General features: G+C 34.3%; 2 protein-coding genes across 3 annotated transcripts in view; one reads left to right on the top strand and one right to left on the bottom strand.

Annotated features, from left to right (window-relative positions):
- METTL8 (methyltransferase like 8) overlaps positions 1 to 1,385 on the bottom strand; it is a 73,471-nt gene extending 72,086 nt beyond the window's left edge. The window contains exon 1 of one of the 2 annotated variants that reach the window (XM_012725882.1): positions 1,198 to 1,385. The gene's annotated coding sequence lies outside the window, so the exon portion shown is untranslated. Of the gene's footprint in view, positions 1 to 814; positions 1,074 to 1,197 lie in introns of those variants that run through there. The other variant, XM_012725874.1, reaches the window with a different exon arrangement.
- Positions 1,386 to 1,608: 223 nt separating this feature from the next.
- The window catches only part of DCAF17 (DDB1 and CUL4 associated factor 17), a 33,375-nt gene continuing 19,354 nt past the window's right edge, over positions 1,609 to 15,629 (top strand). The window contains exons 1-8 of the mRNA XM_004674553.2: positions 1,609 to 1,971; positions 2,372 to 2,475; positions 7,286 to 7,376; positions 10,744 to 10,880; positions 11,468 to 11,546; positions 12,233 to 12,322; positions 14,264 to 14,368; positions 14,663 to 14,768. Coding sequence (XP_004674610.1) covers positions 1,846 to 1,971; positions 2,372 to 2,475; positions 7,286 to 7,376; positions 10,744 to 10,880; positions 11,468 to 11,546; positions 12,233 to 12,322; positions 14,264 to 14,368; positions 14,663 to 14,768 — 838 coding nt within the window. The 5' untranslated portion in view covers positions 1,609 to 1,845. The remainder of the gene's footprint in view (positions 1,972 to 2,371; positions 2,476 to 7,285; positions 7,377 to 10,743; positions 10,881 to 11,467; positions 11,547 to 12,232; positions 12,323 to 14,263; positions 14,369 to 14,662; positions 14,769 to 15,629) is intronic.

The raw sequence follows: 15,629 nt of genomic DNA, 5'->3' as shown, positions 1-15,629 counted from the left end.
TATGTATCTTTAACATACTGAAAATATTAACAGAGGACCCTGGGTATCTACCTGGATTTAAGATATTCTGCTGTGCATGACTGGGAGCCACTGAAAGATTTTAATAAGGAAATGACAGTTTTGTGCTCTAGAAAAAAATTACTCTGGTAGCAGTGTGGAGGGTTGGAATGAAAGTATTCAAATAAAGCAAAAAGGAAGTTATTTAATATAATAATGTGATAAAATGGTGAGGCCCTAAATTATGCAGGGGATATGGAGGAGACAAGGATAATCGAGAATCAAAAGGACTTGGTTGTGTGGGGGAAAGAAGGGCATCTAGATGGATGACGAACCCCGGGTGACTTGGTGGTGAGATAAAGACCACAGGAAGACAAAAAATGGGGGTAAAGAGGAAGGAGAATAGAGATGATGAGTTCAATTCAGCAAAGATTTGAATTTCATTTCAGTCAAAGAAAATCCAGTTATCTTTTCTGGATTTCGTTTTCTCAGTGACAGCTGCATTCATGAATTACCAAATTAACTATTATAGTGCTCTCTAAAAATATACAAAGCACTCCACACATGCTGAAAATAAGTCACAAAAAAATCAACAAAATGCAAGGCCCTGAAGGAAATTCAGTAGGGTTAAAAACAGATACGGCAAAATTTTACTTAACACTTAAAATTGTGACCCGGAGCACTCACCTAGTTATTACACTTTTAATTCTGTCAGTCAAATGTGATAATGCTCTTGTGCACTTATGAACAAATCAAACCCAAGTGGAAGATGTAGACACCACCCTCAAGAGACTTTTAACAAAGCGATGGCACATACCTGGTGCAATTACTCAAACGGTGGTACGCAGGGAACTTTGACCCTAGAGGCCAGGTAGTCAACAAAGTTCTTTTACTTCAAGGAATCTACGTGGTTTATCTTGGGCCGTGCAGTAAGAATATAAATTTCGTATTGTATCCTTATACCGAGAAGGGTGGAAAAGGAGGCAGGGGGAAGGAAAATGCAATCATCGAAAAACCAGTCTTTTCAGGCCACAGAAGGGAGTTCCTCGGGAAAGAATAATTCAATCCTAGTTTGATGAGGGAGCCAGCATCTCCCCCCATCAACTCTTGAAACAAAAGATAGTGAGACCCCAAATGTTTAACTGTCAACTTGATACACAAAGTACTACGTGCGACTGAAGACAAAGCCGCGGGGCGTACCTTTACCACAAACGCGGGTTCGGTAGGGTCGCGCCCGCTACAGCGACCCTCTAGGCAACTGGTCAGGGCCTCTCAGAAATTCGAGGGTTGAGAAGCGTGGGAACATCGGGGTGGCAAGGGACCAATGCCCCAGTGCAGGGAGCACACAAGCAATCTGGAGCAGAAGACAGTTGCACAGCGCCCCCAAGTTTCTCCCACGCGCGTTCAAACCCGGAAAGACACATCCACCCCAACTGCGCAGCCTCCATCCGGTCGGGGGCGGGGCTTCGGGGGTGTTGGAGGCGTGAGTGGAGGGGGGCAAGAACGCATGCCCCACTGCCTGCTGGGAATTGTAGTTCTGGCAACAAGCCTCCTTCCCTTAGAGGGCATTGGGAACTACATTTCCCGGTGAGGGAGAGGCTGTGGCAGGCCGCGCCTTACGGGGGCGTCACGCTATTTTGCAGCCGGGTCCAAAGCGGTGGCGTCTTTCCCTCCCTTCTTTTCCACGCTTACGCGGCGCCCGCCCTATCCTCTAAGCCGTGCGCCTTCTGTTCTGCTCCCCGTGTTGTTTTTTTCTAGAGGTTCCAAGATAGTGGCCGTTGTCCCGCGCAAGAGTTAGGGGCGCGCCCCTCTTCGGCACGGCCAACCGGGCACCCGGCCAGCAGCTCCATGGGCCCAACCCGGAAGCCCAATGTATGCCACCAGCTGAGTCGCCGGGCACAGGGCTTCTTCACGCGCGATGCAGGCGTGGTGCAGAGGACGAACCTGGGCATCCTGCGCGCCCTTGTCTGCCAGGTGACCGCCAGGCGTGAGGCGAAGGGCAGCGAGGTGCCTGGCGGTCCAGCTTGCTGCTGGGGCGCAGTTTTTCTGCGATAGAACCCCCTGTTAAGGTCTCACGGGGTGTGTGGGGTGGGGGTGGGGTATATGAATCCTTGCTTTGAAACTGAGATATTAGTAGATCGGTATTAATAGGACCGCCAGATGTTTTTAGTTTTAAGATACCTTATTGCAAACCATCTTAGTTCTAAAAGTTGATCCACCCCACTTAAACTAAATGTGAGCAATAGCGGGGAAGAATTAGTGTAAATAACATGAAAGTTTCTTGGAAAATTGTATATTTAACTATCTAACTTAAATGGTGTACAGTAGAGGCTTATGAGATATTTGCTAAACTTAAATTCCTTGTGTTTTTCAGGAAAGTACTAAATTTAAGAATGTTTGGACTACTCATTCCAAGTCACCTATAGCCTATGAGAGAGGAAGAATATATTTTGACAATTATCGGTGCTGTGTCAGCAGGTATCTTTTTGGTGAAATTTTTTTTTGCTGCAATTCACTTTGATGTTGATTTTACCTCAATTTTTATAGCGCCACATGCCTATACTAGAGTTAAGTGAAATAAATTGAAAAATGGGTTCAAGATAAGAGTAGGTGTAATTTCTGAATCTTGTTAAATCTGAAGTTGCAGGTTTCATCTTTGTAAATACCCGTTTAAAGCAAAACTATGGTATAGGCAAAATGATAGATTGTCCAAAGTACTGTATGAAATTTTTATTCTACTTAAAAGATATACCAGAGTCACAAGAACCAACTGTCTGATATTTAGATTGCTTTAGAATAGAATTTCCATGTTTTGCTTTGGAAGTACTTATCTGTTTTTAGAGGAAAAATATTAAACTTGCTCAAGTAGCAAATAGTATAATGAGTTCCCATATACTGGTTACTTAGATTCAAAATCTATCAGGAATTTGACACCTTTGCCTTACTCTCCAGGCCCCTACACCCTCATTTAAGACTATTTCAAACATCATGCCATACTTAAGTTTACATCTCTAAAAAATGAACATTTTTTTCTTTTTTTAAAGTTTTAAGTTATAATTCACATACCATACAATTCACCCATTTTAAATGCATAATTCAGTGATTTTTAATTTTCTGAATATGAATTTGATGAGCCATTAGTGGGTTCATATAGGCAGCCATCACTGCAGTTAATTTTAAGACATCTTCATCCCTCAAAGAGAAATGCTATATATATCCTTTGCCCAATTCCTCCATTATTCTCAGCTTTGAACAGTTAACTGCTAGTTTAATTTCTGCCTCTACTTTCTATAGAGACACCTATTATGAACATTTCATATAACTTGAATACATATATTACTGGCCTTTGTAACTTTTTTAGTAGATTACCAGTTTATTATAAAAGGGTTTAGTTCAGAAATAACCAGATAAAAGAGATACATAAAGCAAGGTATGTGGGATGGGGCACAGAGCTTCCATGCTCTCTGAGCCTGCTCCTGTCACTGAATGTCCATGTGTTCACCAATCTAGAAATTTCCCTCCTTTTCAAATAAATACATTAAATGTTAAACATGTCCCTCTAAGCATTGTTTTTGTTGCAGCCCACAAATATTGGGCTGTATATTAATTTAAAATTTCTCGTGAGTCTTTTTCACTCATGTGTTAACTAGAAGTATGTTGCTAAATCTCCAAATATTTAGGGATTTTTTTCCAGCATCTTTTCTGTTACTGACTGCTAGTTTAATTCCATTGTGGTCTGAGAGTACATTTTGCCTTATTTCCAATCTTAAATATTAAGGTGTATTTTCATGGCCCAAATTATGGTCTGTCTTTGTGAATGATTCATGTGCAGTTGAGAAGAATGTTGTTGGATGCAGTATTCTATAAATGTCAATTAGATCCAGTTGATTGATAGCACTGTTCAAGTGTATATCCATACTGACTTCCTGCTTACTGGAACTGTCAGTCAGTGACAGAAGTTATTTTTAAGTTTCCAATTATAAAAGTAGATTCAATTTGTGTTCTGTAAGCATTTTGACACTTTATTATTAGATACATACACATTAAGGATTTTTATGTATTCTTGACATGATCCCTTTATCATGTACAGTCACTCATTGTTTGATGACAGGGATACCTTCTGAACAACGCATCATTCGATGATTTCATTATTGTGCAAACCTCACAGTCTAATTACACAAATCTAGTGATCTAGCCTATACACACCTAGGCTTCAGAGCTTTATTGGAATCACTGTTGTATAAGCTTTCTTTGGCTGAAACATCTTCAAGTGACACGCACCTATATTACTACTTTCTCTATCCCTGATAATTTCCTTGTTGAAATTTGCTTTGTCTGAAGTTAATATAACTATTCTAGCAGTTTTTCAATTAGTGGTTGCATAGCATATTGCTCTCCATCCCATTTAATTTGTATCTTTGTATTTAAAGGTCTTATACATTTGCTTTTTTGTGTTATGTTTTTATCCATTCTGAGAGTCTCCAGTAGGTGTGTTAGACTATTCTCTTTTAAAATGATTAATGATATAGTTGGTTTAATACCATATTTGTACCTACTTTCTATTGATTGTCTTTGCTTCGTTTTCTATTTTTAATCAAGAATTGTTATGGTTTCATTTTCTTTCTGTCTCAGTATGTCAGTTATACCTCTTTTTAAAGTGTTTTAGTAGTTGCCTTAGAGATTGCAACATACACTTACAACTAATCTAAGCAACACAATACCTTCTGGAGCAGTTACCTTATATAATAGTTATAACTCCCCCTATCTTTTATAACATTACTGTTGCTTTTTTTACTATCCATAAGCTATAATCACTGAATACCTCTTAATGTTATGATCATGAACAGATCTGGTAAATACTCTTCTTAGAAAAAAGAAAAAAAATATTTTTTTACACTATAGTTTTATTCCTTCTCTAACTCACTTCATTTGTAGGTAGTCTAAGTTTCTGGCCTGAATCATTTTTCTTCTCTATGAAGAATTTTGAACATTTCTTGTAAAGCAGGTCTACTGGGTATACATTTCCTCAGTTTTTGTTTTAGAAATTCTTACATCCTTTTCCTTGACTTATTAGGGATAAGTTTTTAGGATCCAGAATTCTAGGTTGGTGAGGTTTTCTTCTTAAATCACTTAAAGTATTTTAATCTACTCTACTTGCATCATCTCTGAAGAGAAGTCCAGTGAAATGTTTATGCTATTTCTCAATAGGTAAGGTGCTTGCTTTCCTTTGACTTACTTCATGGCACTCTCTTTGTGTTTATTTTCTACAGTTAGAATATTATGTGCCTAGGTATAGAATTTTTGGTATTTATCCTCTTTGGTATTTTATCAAGCTTCCTGAATTTGTGGTATCGTGTCTATCATTAATTTTGGAAAAGTCTCAGCCACTGTTACTTCAGGTATTCTGTTTTGTCTCTATCTTCTCCTTCAGGTGTTCTCATTATGCATACATTACATCTTTTCTCATTGTCCCACAATTCTTGAGTATTCTACTTTTTTCATTCTTTTACCTTCCTAGCTTGGGAAGTTTCTGTTAACATACCATTAAAGTCATTCTTTCCTCAACTGTGTTCAATCTATTTATGACCCCATCAGAGACACTACTCATTTGTGGTAGTACATGTTGATTCTAGCACTTATTTTTCTATTTTTATTAGTGTTTTTTATCTCTTTGCTTAATTACACATTTGTTCTTGCATGTTGTCTACTTCTTCTACCAGAGCCATTAGCTTATTAGTCATAGTTATTTTAAATTCTCAATTTGATAATTCCAAAATTTCTACCACTTTTTAGTTTAGTTCCAGTACAAAGTCTCTTCAAACTTTGTATTTTGCATTTTGTTATGCCTTTTAATTTTTTGTTGATGATTTGTTATATACTGGGTAAAATTATTTTTGTAATTTTTCTGTTGTTGAAAAAATGTAATGTACTGGATAAAAGAAACTACAGTAAATAAGCTTTTAGGTGAGGTTTTATATTTATTTGTCTAGGAGTTAGGCTGATTTTGTTGTTGATCTTAGCTGTAGGTGTCAGAGGCTAAAATTTCCTCTAGTGTTTTGTCTCCCCATTATTAACACCAGTGACTTACTCCTGGATTTATGCTTCAGGAAAGCTGTCATCTGTTGGTATCCAACTCTCCAACTTTGGCGGCAGCAAGAGGTTCCTCCCAGCAGTCTTTTTCTCTTGTTGTTTTTGGCCAGTTAACCAACCTACAGTTTACTGTCATGCACAGTGAATCTACCATTCTCTTCCCACTTGCCTTTTTACCACAATCTCCATTAGTTTTGAGAGTACTCTGAGACTGGAACTTCTCCATGCTCTGGTGAAATGCACTCATTACCTGAGAAGAGACTAAGGACTTACTTAATGCCTACTTGTTAACTTTCCCAATTTAGAGATCTCTGTTTCAATTAATTTTTTTTTAAAAATCAGAGTAAGTGGCATTGATTGGTAAATTAATGGTAAATATTTTGGAAGTTCTTTAATATACCCTTGAGGTATGTTTTACCCATAGGTTAGAATCACATAACAGCTTGCTTTCATGCCTGTGAAATTCTGCTTGGTTTCAACCTTTGTCACCATGAAAGTTTTTTCTAAATAGTTGCTCATATTAAAGTTCATCAGTTTAAAAAATGAAACCATATATGATCACATCTCTGTAGCAAGCAAAGAAGTATAAATTAAAGGTAAGAGACTTTTCACATTAAAAAATGTGATCTTCAGTATTAGCAATAATATAAACTTACTCAGACTTTCTGAAAGGTCATTTAGGAGAAACAAAAACCTTTTTTATCCACCAATTTTTACTCTAAAATAATGGGGCTCTTTTTAGCTAATGTTTAGTTTAGTTCCAGTACAAAGTCTCTGAAATAACAGTTTAGGAAAGCCTTGAAATTCAACAGATACATGTATATAGTGAATATTAAAGGTAAAGAAAGAATTTGATATGATTCAGTTAGGGAAAATAATCTGCAGATAGATCAGATAGATATGTATTGTATAAAGAAAAACTAGAGGGAAATCAATAAAATGTTACTAATGGTTATTTTTGTTAGATTTATAACAATCTATCGTTAACTATATCCTTTTCTTCAGATTTTTTTCTGTGAACGTGTATTACAAATTTTGTGATTAGAAAAAACTGTAAACATTTAGTTAAGAAGAGGAAAGCAAAGTAGCAAATTGTATTTTGTTATTTCAGGTCTGAATAGAAAAAAAGATTACTCAAGCCTGAGCAAACACTGACTCAGTAATCAAGAAGAATGTTTTTGTTTTTTTTTTGTCCCAGTGTTGCATCCCAGCCAAGAAAACTTTATGAAATGCCAAAATGTCCCAAGTCAGAAAAAATTGAGGATGCTTTATTATGGGAATGCCCAGTGGTAAGATTTATTTTTAGAGACTTTGTTTCCAAAGCACTTATAACCTAAGAGAATTGGTCTTTGTTAATATATAAAGGAATAAAACTTACAGTGATTCCTAAATCATGAAAGAAGTCAAGAACAGATTTTTCTTTTAATTGTCTTTTTCCTTATGAAATAATTTGTAAAACCTTTTACATACATTTGCTAATCTTGAAAACTAGAAAAAGTTTTGAACTGATTATAAACTATATAATCAGTTAACTAACTATATAATATGTTAGTTTATAGTTATTCTTAGTGGTTTAAGATATGATTCTACCTTATATACTAAAACAATAAAATACATATTTTAGGGCAATATTTAATGTTAAATGGTCCTTTAAAAGCAAATTCTAAAGAATTTTCTACAAGACTCTCCAAAGAAATTAATTAAATAGAATAACCTTATTTCATCAAATCAGCATTGCCCTGGAATGTCTTTCACAGGAAAAATAATGTTTTTGTAAGATGGTAAATGTATGAGTAGTAAAGAGTTGGAGGGATTTGATTGTTGACAAATTTGGGATATTCTAAATTCAAAAGGTTCAGCAATTTTATAGAATTTTCAGAGCCTTTAATTAAGGCTAATAATACTTTTTTTAAAAGATTTATTTATTTATGCATACAGAACTGGGGTACAGGCCAGAGTTGCAGGGGCAGTGAGAGGATTCACCAATGACAGAGTGGGGAGCAGAACAGGCTGACTGATGAAGTACACTGCTGAGGGGAGCAGCGGGCGGGTCAGGAGATGTCTGCTGCACCATGTGGATCACCTCCTCCGGAGCGGGTATCAAACTCATGCTCAAGTGGCTTTAGTTTTTCAGTGCTGTGCTTTAACCTGCTGCTCCACCAGGGAGGGCCTGCTAATAATACTTTTAATATTAACATGCTTGGTGATTGTTAAACTGTTTTCTCAGACTCTTGATCGCAGAACTTCTTTTCTTGAGATTTTTTAAATGTATCTTGTGGTATTGGTAGTACCACATGGGACAGTGTCCTAAATGCACTTAAGAAATATTTCTACTCTTTCTTTAAGAAAAACAGAGCTCATTATATGGGACTAGAAATAATGTTTAAAGGATAAGAGGCTATAGTTAAAATTTACTGTTAAAATTCTTTTTAAAAGCAAACTTGAGGCCCTCCCTGGTGGTGCAGTGGGTTAAAACGCAGCACAATAAAGCTTGCCCCAGCACAAGTTTGATCCCCTGCCTGGGTGGTGACTTACATGGCATGGCATATCTCTCCTGACCCACTTGCTGCTCTTCTCAGCAGTGTACTTTGTCAGTCAGCCTGTTCTGCTCCCACTCTGCCTCTGGTGAATCCCCTCACCGCTCCTGCACTCTGGCATGTACCTCGGTTCTGTCTGCATAAATAGATAAATCTTTAAAAAAATAAAATAAAATAAAAGCAAACTTGATTTTACATAAAATTAGTTTTCTGGAGCTGCTGCTTTTTCCCTGAACACTTAATCTCTGTTCATAGAAGACTCCTTTGTAAAAATGAGTGAGCTCTTTTTTTTAATTGATACAAGACAAATTTATAACATTATATAAGTTACAGGTGTAGGGACTCCCTGATGGTCCAGGGGTTAAAGTTTCAGTGCTATCAAGCTATCACCAGCCACTGCAGCATGAGTTCAGTCCGGAACCAGGGAGCCTAACCCACATGGTGCAGCTGACCTCTCCTGTCTTGCTTGCTGCTCCCCTCAGCAGAGCTGCCTATTCTGCTCCCCACTCTGCCTCTAGTTAATCTTGTCACCTACCCCTACCCTGCACCTTTGACCTACACTATAATTCTTGTGTGCATAAATGAATAAAATAAAACTTTTTAAAAAAATTTTACAAGTGTGTAAAGCATTATAGAATGACATTGATATATAGTACATGTAATCGAAAGCTTTATATCTGTGTTTTCTTCTCCAACTTCTTATAGAAAGCTAAAAATAATGATTGGGCCACTAACATCTATAGACTTTTAATCAGTTTTCATTGGTGGGAGGAGGACCGCAAAGATCTTAACTGAGAAAAATTTTAAAGACACCAAAATTTTAGCACAACCATGCAAAAATTAAGTTTTTTGTTACCTTATTTCTTTTTTTCCTTTCTTTTAACCTTTTTTTTTTTTAATATAGTCCTAAACATTTCATTCTTATTTTAAGGGAAGCAAGATTTTCACTAGGAAAACCTAAGAAGTGTTATTAACATTCTCATGTGAAATTACATTTAAATTAGCACCATTTTCTGAATCAATTTGTGAATTACAATTTTTGGTTCAGGAAAATAGTTCAAACCTATTATTTATGCTGTTTTTTTTTTCGATAGGCATGGTATTAATTATATTTTTAAACTTTAAGATCTTGAGACTGATTCTTGCATGAAACCTAATCGAATAAAATGTTTATCTTTTGTAAATTAAGTGCAAAACTTCCAGTAATTAATAAATGTAAAAATATACACACACACAATAAAATAACAAACAAAAAACCTTTGTTTCTTTTTTTGTGAAAAGGAAGACAGTTCTTTCGGAGCATGTATAAAAGAATTATGTCTCTATTCTTTTCTGTTCATTAACAATATAAGAAAATACTGGGATCAATTTCATCTAAATTTTCATCTAAATTTTCCTCTTAGAGCTTCCTTTTTACTCCACAAAACAAAGTATAATCTTTTACTTCTCTGTCTCTGCCTGAGACTTCCACCTTGTGGTAGCTCTTCAGTGGCAGGTACGCCCAAGCAGCTATTCCCTCCCTTTTGTGGGAATATGTCGTTGGTGGCCAGGTCCACCTTTTGTTCTCTGACTGCCTTGACTATGAATAGAGTAGTGCTACAGTGAGTAATGAGTAATTGTCCCTCTTTATTTCTATCAAAAGAAAAACTTAGGGCTCAGAATAAAGAAATGTCTGTCCAGCCTATGACTTTTAATTGCTAAGTGATCAAACATGGTTTCAAGAACTGTTATTGTCATGATCAAAAGGACTAACACTAATAATACTTTGTCTGCTTGTTACAATTTTTGACTCACATTTGTTGAATGCCTAATGGTAATAATAAGTAAGAATAAATTATTTTTAATACTGTTTAAGTGCTTTATAGAAATTCACTTAATGAGTTTATGATGAAAATAATTACCCATTATCTTTTCTTATCTTAATACTGTTTGCACATTTAATATTTCTTATTTGGTTAACTTAAAACTAACTATTTCTTTAAGCTGTTTTCTTTGGATATTGACTATTACAAGTTATTCATGGCCAAACAACTTCATTTTTATTTTGACTTTTATTTGGTTTTATTCATCATCTTTTTTTTTGGTAAGCAGTTTTGTTTATACGTCTCAATTTTTTTAGGGGGAAATGCTGCCCAATCCATCAGATTATAAGTCCTCACTCATAGCACTGACTGCTCATAATTGGCTACTTCGTATATCAACAACAACAGGAGAAATCCTTGAGAAAATATATCTTGCTTCATATTGCAAGTTCAGGTATTAATTATGGCTTCATTATTCAAGCTTTTATTAAAAAATTTTGAGACTTGTAGCCCACAAAATTTCAAGCTTTTTAAAAAGCATTTTCCATTGTATACTCAGATCTCAGTTCATTCTTTTTTCTCCCCTCATGACTATTATTTGAAGTCCTGAAGATAGACACCTTTTATAATCTTGTATCTTTCATCAGTTAACTATATGAAACTAACCTATAATAGCTGGTAGATAAATTTTTAAAAATATTTCCTGTAATTCCCATTTACAAATATATCTTATATGTAGGATGCACTTTAGTAAAGATTTTCATGAAGACTAGTCTGTTTCAATTAAATTACCTGCCTACTACAGTTTAAGAACTGTTACTTTATTAGTTTTATAAATTAGAAAGTTATGGAGTGAATATTTATAAGAATATAGTCATATAAGAATCTAGAGGGAATTCTTTTACCTATTTGTTGTTAAAATAGTTTTTATGATCTAAGTAACTAAAGTACTCTTTACTTACAAAATATCTATATTTTTTGTTGGTTTTAAATATAAGAAAGTGACCCAAATAAATAAACATCTCTTTATTCTTTAAAAAGATATTTGAGCTGGGATACTCCTCAAGAAGTCATTGCAGTCAAGTCAGCTCAGAACAAAGGCTCAGCTTTGGCCCGGCAGGTAGACCTCTTTAAATATTCAATAAAATAAAGAGTCTGTTCCTGAAGGAATTTGTCTGCAAGTACATCATGAAAGAACCAATATTTTCTGAATATATATTTGTTTCCCCCAAATCTAAGGAATTCCCTTCAAGCCACTTTAGGAAACTACATTATTTTTATACACCATAATGGAAAGAGGTTGACAGAACATTGTTCTTCAAAGTAAAGGAGCTATTCTTTTCAAGCAGAGAAATCATGCAAGTTTTTATCATTACTGTTTTTTCTCATTTCATATAGGTATATCAGTCTAACACTACTTTTAAATGATAACTTTGTGCCTTTCACATTATTAGTAATAGAATTCCAGTTTGCAATACAAATAATTAACAATATATTAAATGCAATATGTACTAGTTTATAATATACAGCATATAGATATGTTTTGCTAATGAGTATATAAAATGTTTTTGTTGTATAGTAAGTAAAATATGTTTTGTTGCTAAGAAATACTTTAAGAAATGTTTACTTTTATAAATTTTTATATTGTGTCTGAAGGGCTATTAGTTACTGGGCATATTTTAGACATGTATGACTTGCTCTTTAAAGTAACTTTGCAATGTGGATAAATGGATGTTTTCAATTCATCAAAACAGTATTTCTGAAATAATCTTGAGAGCTTCCTGTAACTTTGCTCTTTCCCTTTAGGCGGGCATTCAACAGCCTGTTTTGCTCTACCTTGCAGTATTCCATGTCCTACCTTTTTCACTCATAGGGATTTTGGAGATCAACAAAAAAGTGAGAACTCATTTCTGATTTAACTAAACTGTTAATTTTTAACAATAAGATGAATATAATTTAATTATTTGCTTACTAGTTATTTTGTATGGAAGTATTCCCCTAACAGTAAAAAGCTTGCTGACCTAGTTTATTTCATATCAAAATACATGAAAACATTTGACTTGGGAAGAACCTGATTATCCCTTTATCTTTCTGCATGCCATTACATTTCTCAAATGAGTAGTGCTAAATACCTGCAGTTAATAAACCTCTACTTTACATAATTATGAAATGAGGAAGGTATTTTTTTCAGCAAACTTTTCCCAAGCTTGTTAAAATAATCATTAAAAACAATGAAAATCTGCAAAAAAAACCTTATTTTAATTACAAGATGTAGATCTAAAACTTGTTTTATACTGCATCAACAAATCTTATAATTATGTAAATCTTCCAACTCATTTTTGATTTGTGGGGCAGTTATAAGAGAGGAAAGAAAGGACAACTTTCCTTTGAGTAATAGGGTTAGTAAATCTATTTTTCCTTTAAAAAGTTGTATTTGGAGAAAATATATATTGGACTGTCCCACTAATCCTAATTAAGCATCTAAAGTCTTATAGAGGACAGATATTGATTATCTACTAATACTAATTAGCAAACAAGATGAGTGTACTTAAAAGTTTTAACTCATGTAAGCATAATATGCTAAACTGCATTAACACTAAAGAATAGTATTATTTATTATTTTGTGCCAGGCACTTTGAGTGTTTTACAACATTGTAGCATGTAATGTACTCAAGGAAGAAGGTAAACAGTTATCAAAATCCTAAAGATAGTAAATGGAGGAGATGAAATTTGAACCTAGATTTGACTCTAAGGTATAAACCAAATTGTAAAATAGCATGGCTGTTTTATTATATCACTCATTATTGAAATAAGTATACATTACATAATCTCCAAATGAGAATCAGTGAATAAAAAGTCATAAGCTAGTTAAGATCAAAGCAAACCATAATTATCCTTCTAAGAGATGACAAAACTAATTTAATTGTTTGTGGTTTGTGTATTAAGTAGTTGTGTATACTTATTACAGTCTGCAAAAGGAATGAACTCTTAGCACAATCATATATTGTTATTTATTCTTACATGTCCAAGAAAATCTTGTGAGGGATTTAGTTTTGATTATGATTTTTGGACTATCTTTCACATAACATGTATAGTAGGAATCAGGGACCAGACTCAGAATGTGCTTTAAGCTATTTATTGGGAGAAAAAGCTACATGAAGTAATGTGTGTTGAGTAGAAATAGAAGCAGATTTTCAATTAATTTCTAGTTCTTTCATTGCTATGAATATTTTGTCTGTGTTAGCTGGTGCTAAATATTAAAGGCACAGAACCAACTTCTTTATCAGAGCTCTGTGAAGAATCTTGATAGGATCCAGTGTGTAGAACAGAAGCAGAAAGTGAGCAATGAGCCAAAATCTTAATGTCATCTAGACTAAATGCTTCTATAGGTGTTTGGTTTTTAAAGAACAAAGTGTTAGGGATTTAAAGAACAAAGTGATGATACAATTCTTGGGTCAGCTGTTTTCCCATTAGAATTACTTTCTTAGAACTAATAAGTTTCTTTATAAATTACATTATTTAGAATTAGACTGTGTGTATGTGTCATTAAGATACTGGCAAAACTAGCAAACGAATGAAACAAATGAACACTATTGCATCATTTTGAAGGGTTATGTGCTACATTCCCATTACTGTTCCAGTCTAAAATGCCAGTGGGTAACCCCTCTCTGCTAATAATGCTTTAATTTCAGGTTTCTAAATTTTAATTAAGTTATACTACTAGGCAACACTGTTGTAGTGGTGAATTGAATATTAACCAAATGCATAAACCACTGTGAACACTCAGAGGATTGGCCTTCTGGTCTTTTCTCAGGTGATATCTACCTTTCCCCTCAGATTTTCGGGAACATTACAGATGCTACCTTGTCTCATGGAATACTGATTGTGATGTACAGCTCAGGACTGGTCAGACTCTATAGCTTCCAAGCCATCACTGAACAGGTAGTGAACAAGGAAATTTGCCATATTATAATTAAACCTCACATGTGGACAATGGTATGATTTTTTTTAATGAGATACTTTTAGAATAAGGGGTTTATATAGATTTCAATTTCACATATCTGCAAAATTAGAAAGGCAGAGTAACCTCAAATAGAGGGGGTGGGAAGATAAATGGAAAGACCCTTAAAGACATTTTCTCTGTCGTATACATATGAATATGATTTTTTTCTCTTCAGATGGCAAATAAGTAGGTGCTAAAGCCACCATTTTTGTTCTGTTTTGTTTTGTTTTTAGTTCATGCAACAGAAACTTGACTTAGGTTGTGCATGCAGATGGGGTGGGACTTCTGGAACTGTAGGAGAGGCTCCTTTTGGCATTCCTTGTAATATTAAAATCACAGGTATGGCTACTATATGGTACTTTTTTCATGTTAAAAAATAAGTGGTCATATAAATAGTTATTAATTTTAATAATCCAAATGTATTTTCATGATTTAATTATAAACAATTCATTTTATTCCAATATAGCATATTCCTTGCTACTGAGTAGGTATCAACAAAATCTTAACAGTTGTTCTTTGAACTGACCTGGGGATACTGAGTCTTGCTTGACCAGAGATCACTGACCTTTGGCAAATCACTTTACTTTTCCTGTTCTTGATTTCCTTACATACACAATGATGAATTATAGCAAATGATACCATCTTAGCTTCCTTACAATGCGATATTTTACAATTCTATAAAATTTACCCACTTCTAAGAAAAGTACTTATAACTACCTATGCCATCTTAATTAACAATGACAAATTTTAAATACAAAGAGAATTTCCCACTATACTTAAAGACTGACAAAGAACAAAATAGGTAAGTATATACAAGTCTATAAATAAAACTATCTTTACTGGTTTATTGAATTCAGAAGGTTAATAAAAAGAAAATCAACCACTACTCAAATTCAGCAAGAATTGTAGATATTCAAGAAAATAAACCCTGACAGATAGTTCATCTGGAATACAAGGATTATTTAATATTTTCAAATAGGTACAAAAATTATATGAGCATGTTTTTATCTTTCTGATATGTGTTTATCTTTATTCTTAGTTTACTAAGAGTCATTTATTACTACGGTGAGAACATTTCCTTTTATTTCTAACTATAAACCATATTTTAGGTGAAACTCCAAAGGTTTTTCTAATATAAGCAGAGTAAGACAAGAATTTTTTCTATCATTATTATTTAACATGGTATCAAGTTTGTCTCTG

Source organism: Condylura cristata, unplaced genomic scaffold (genome assembly GCF_000260355.1).
Source record: "Condylura cristata isolate star-nosed mole 26May11 unplaced genomic scaffold, ConCri1.0 scaffold00002, whole genome shotgun sequence".
Taxonomy (NCBI): Eukaryota; Metazoa; Chordata; class Mammalia; order Eulipotyphla; family Talpidae; genus Condylura; species Condylura cristata.
The sequence above is the reverse complement of the archived record's forward strand: the minus strand, read 5'-3'. Positions and strand labels throughout refer to the sequence as shown.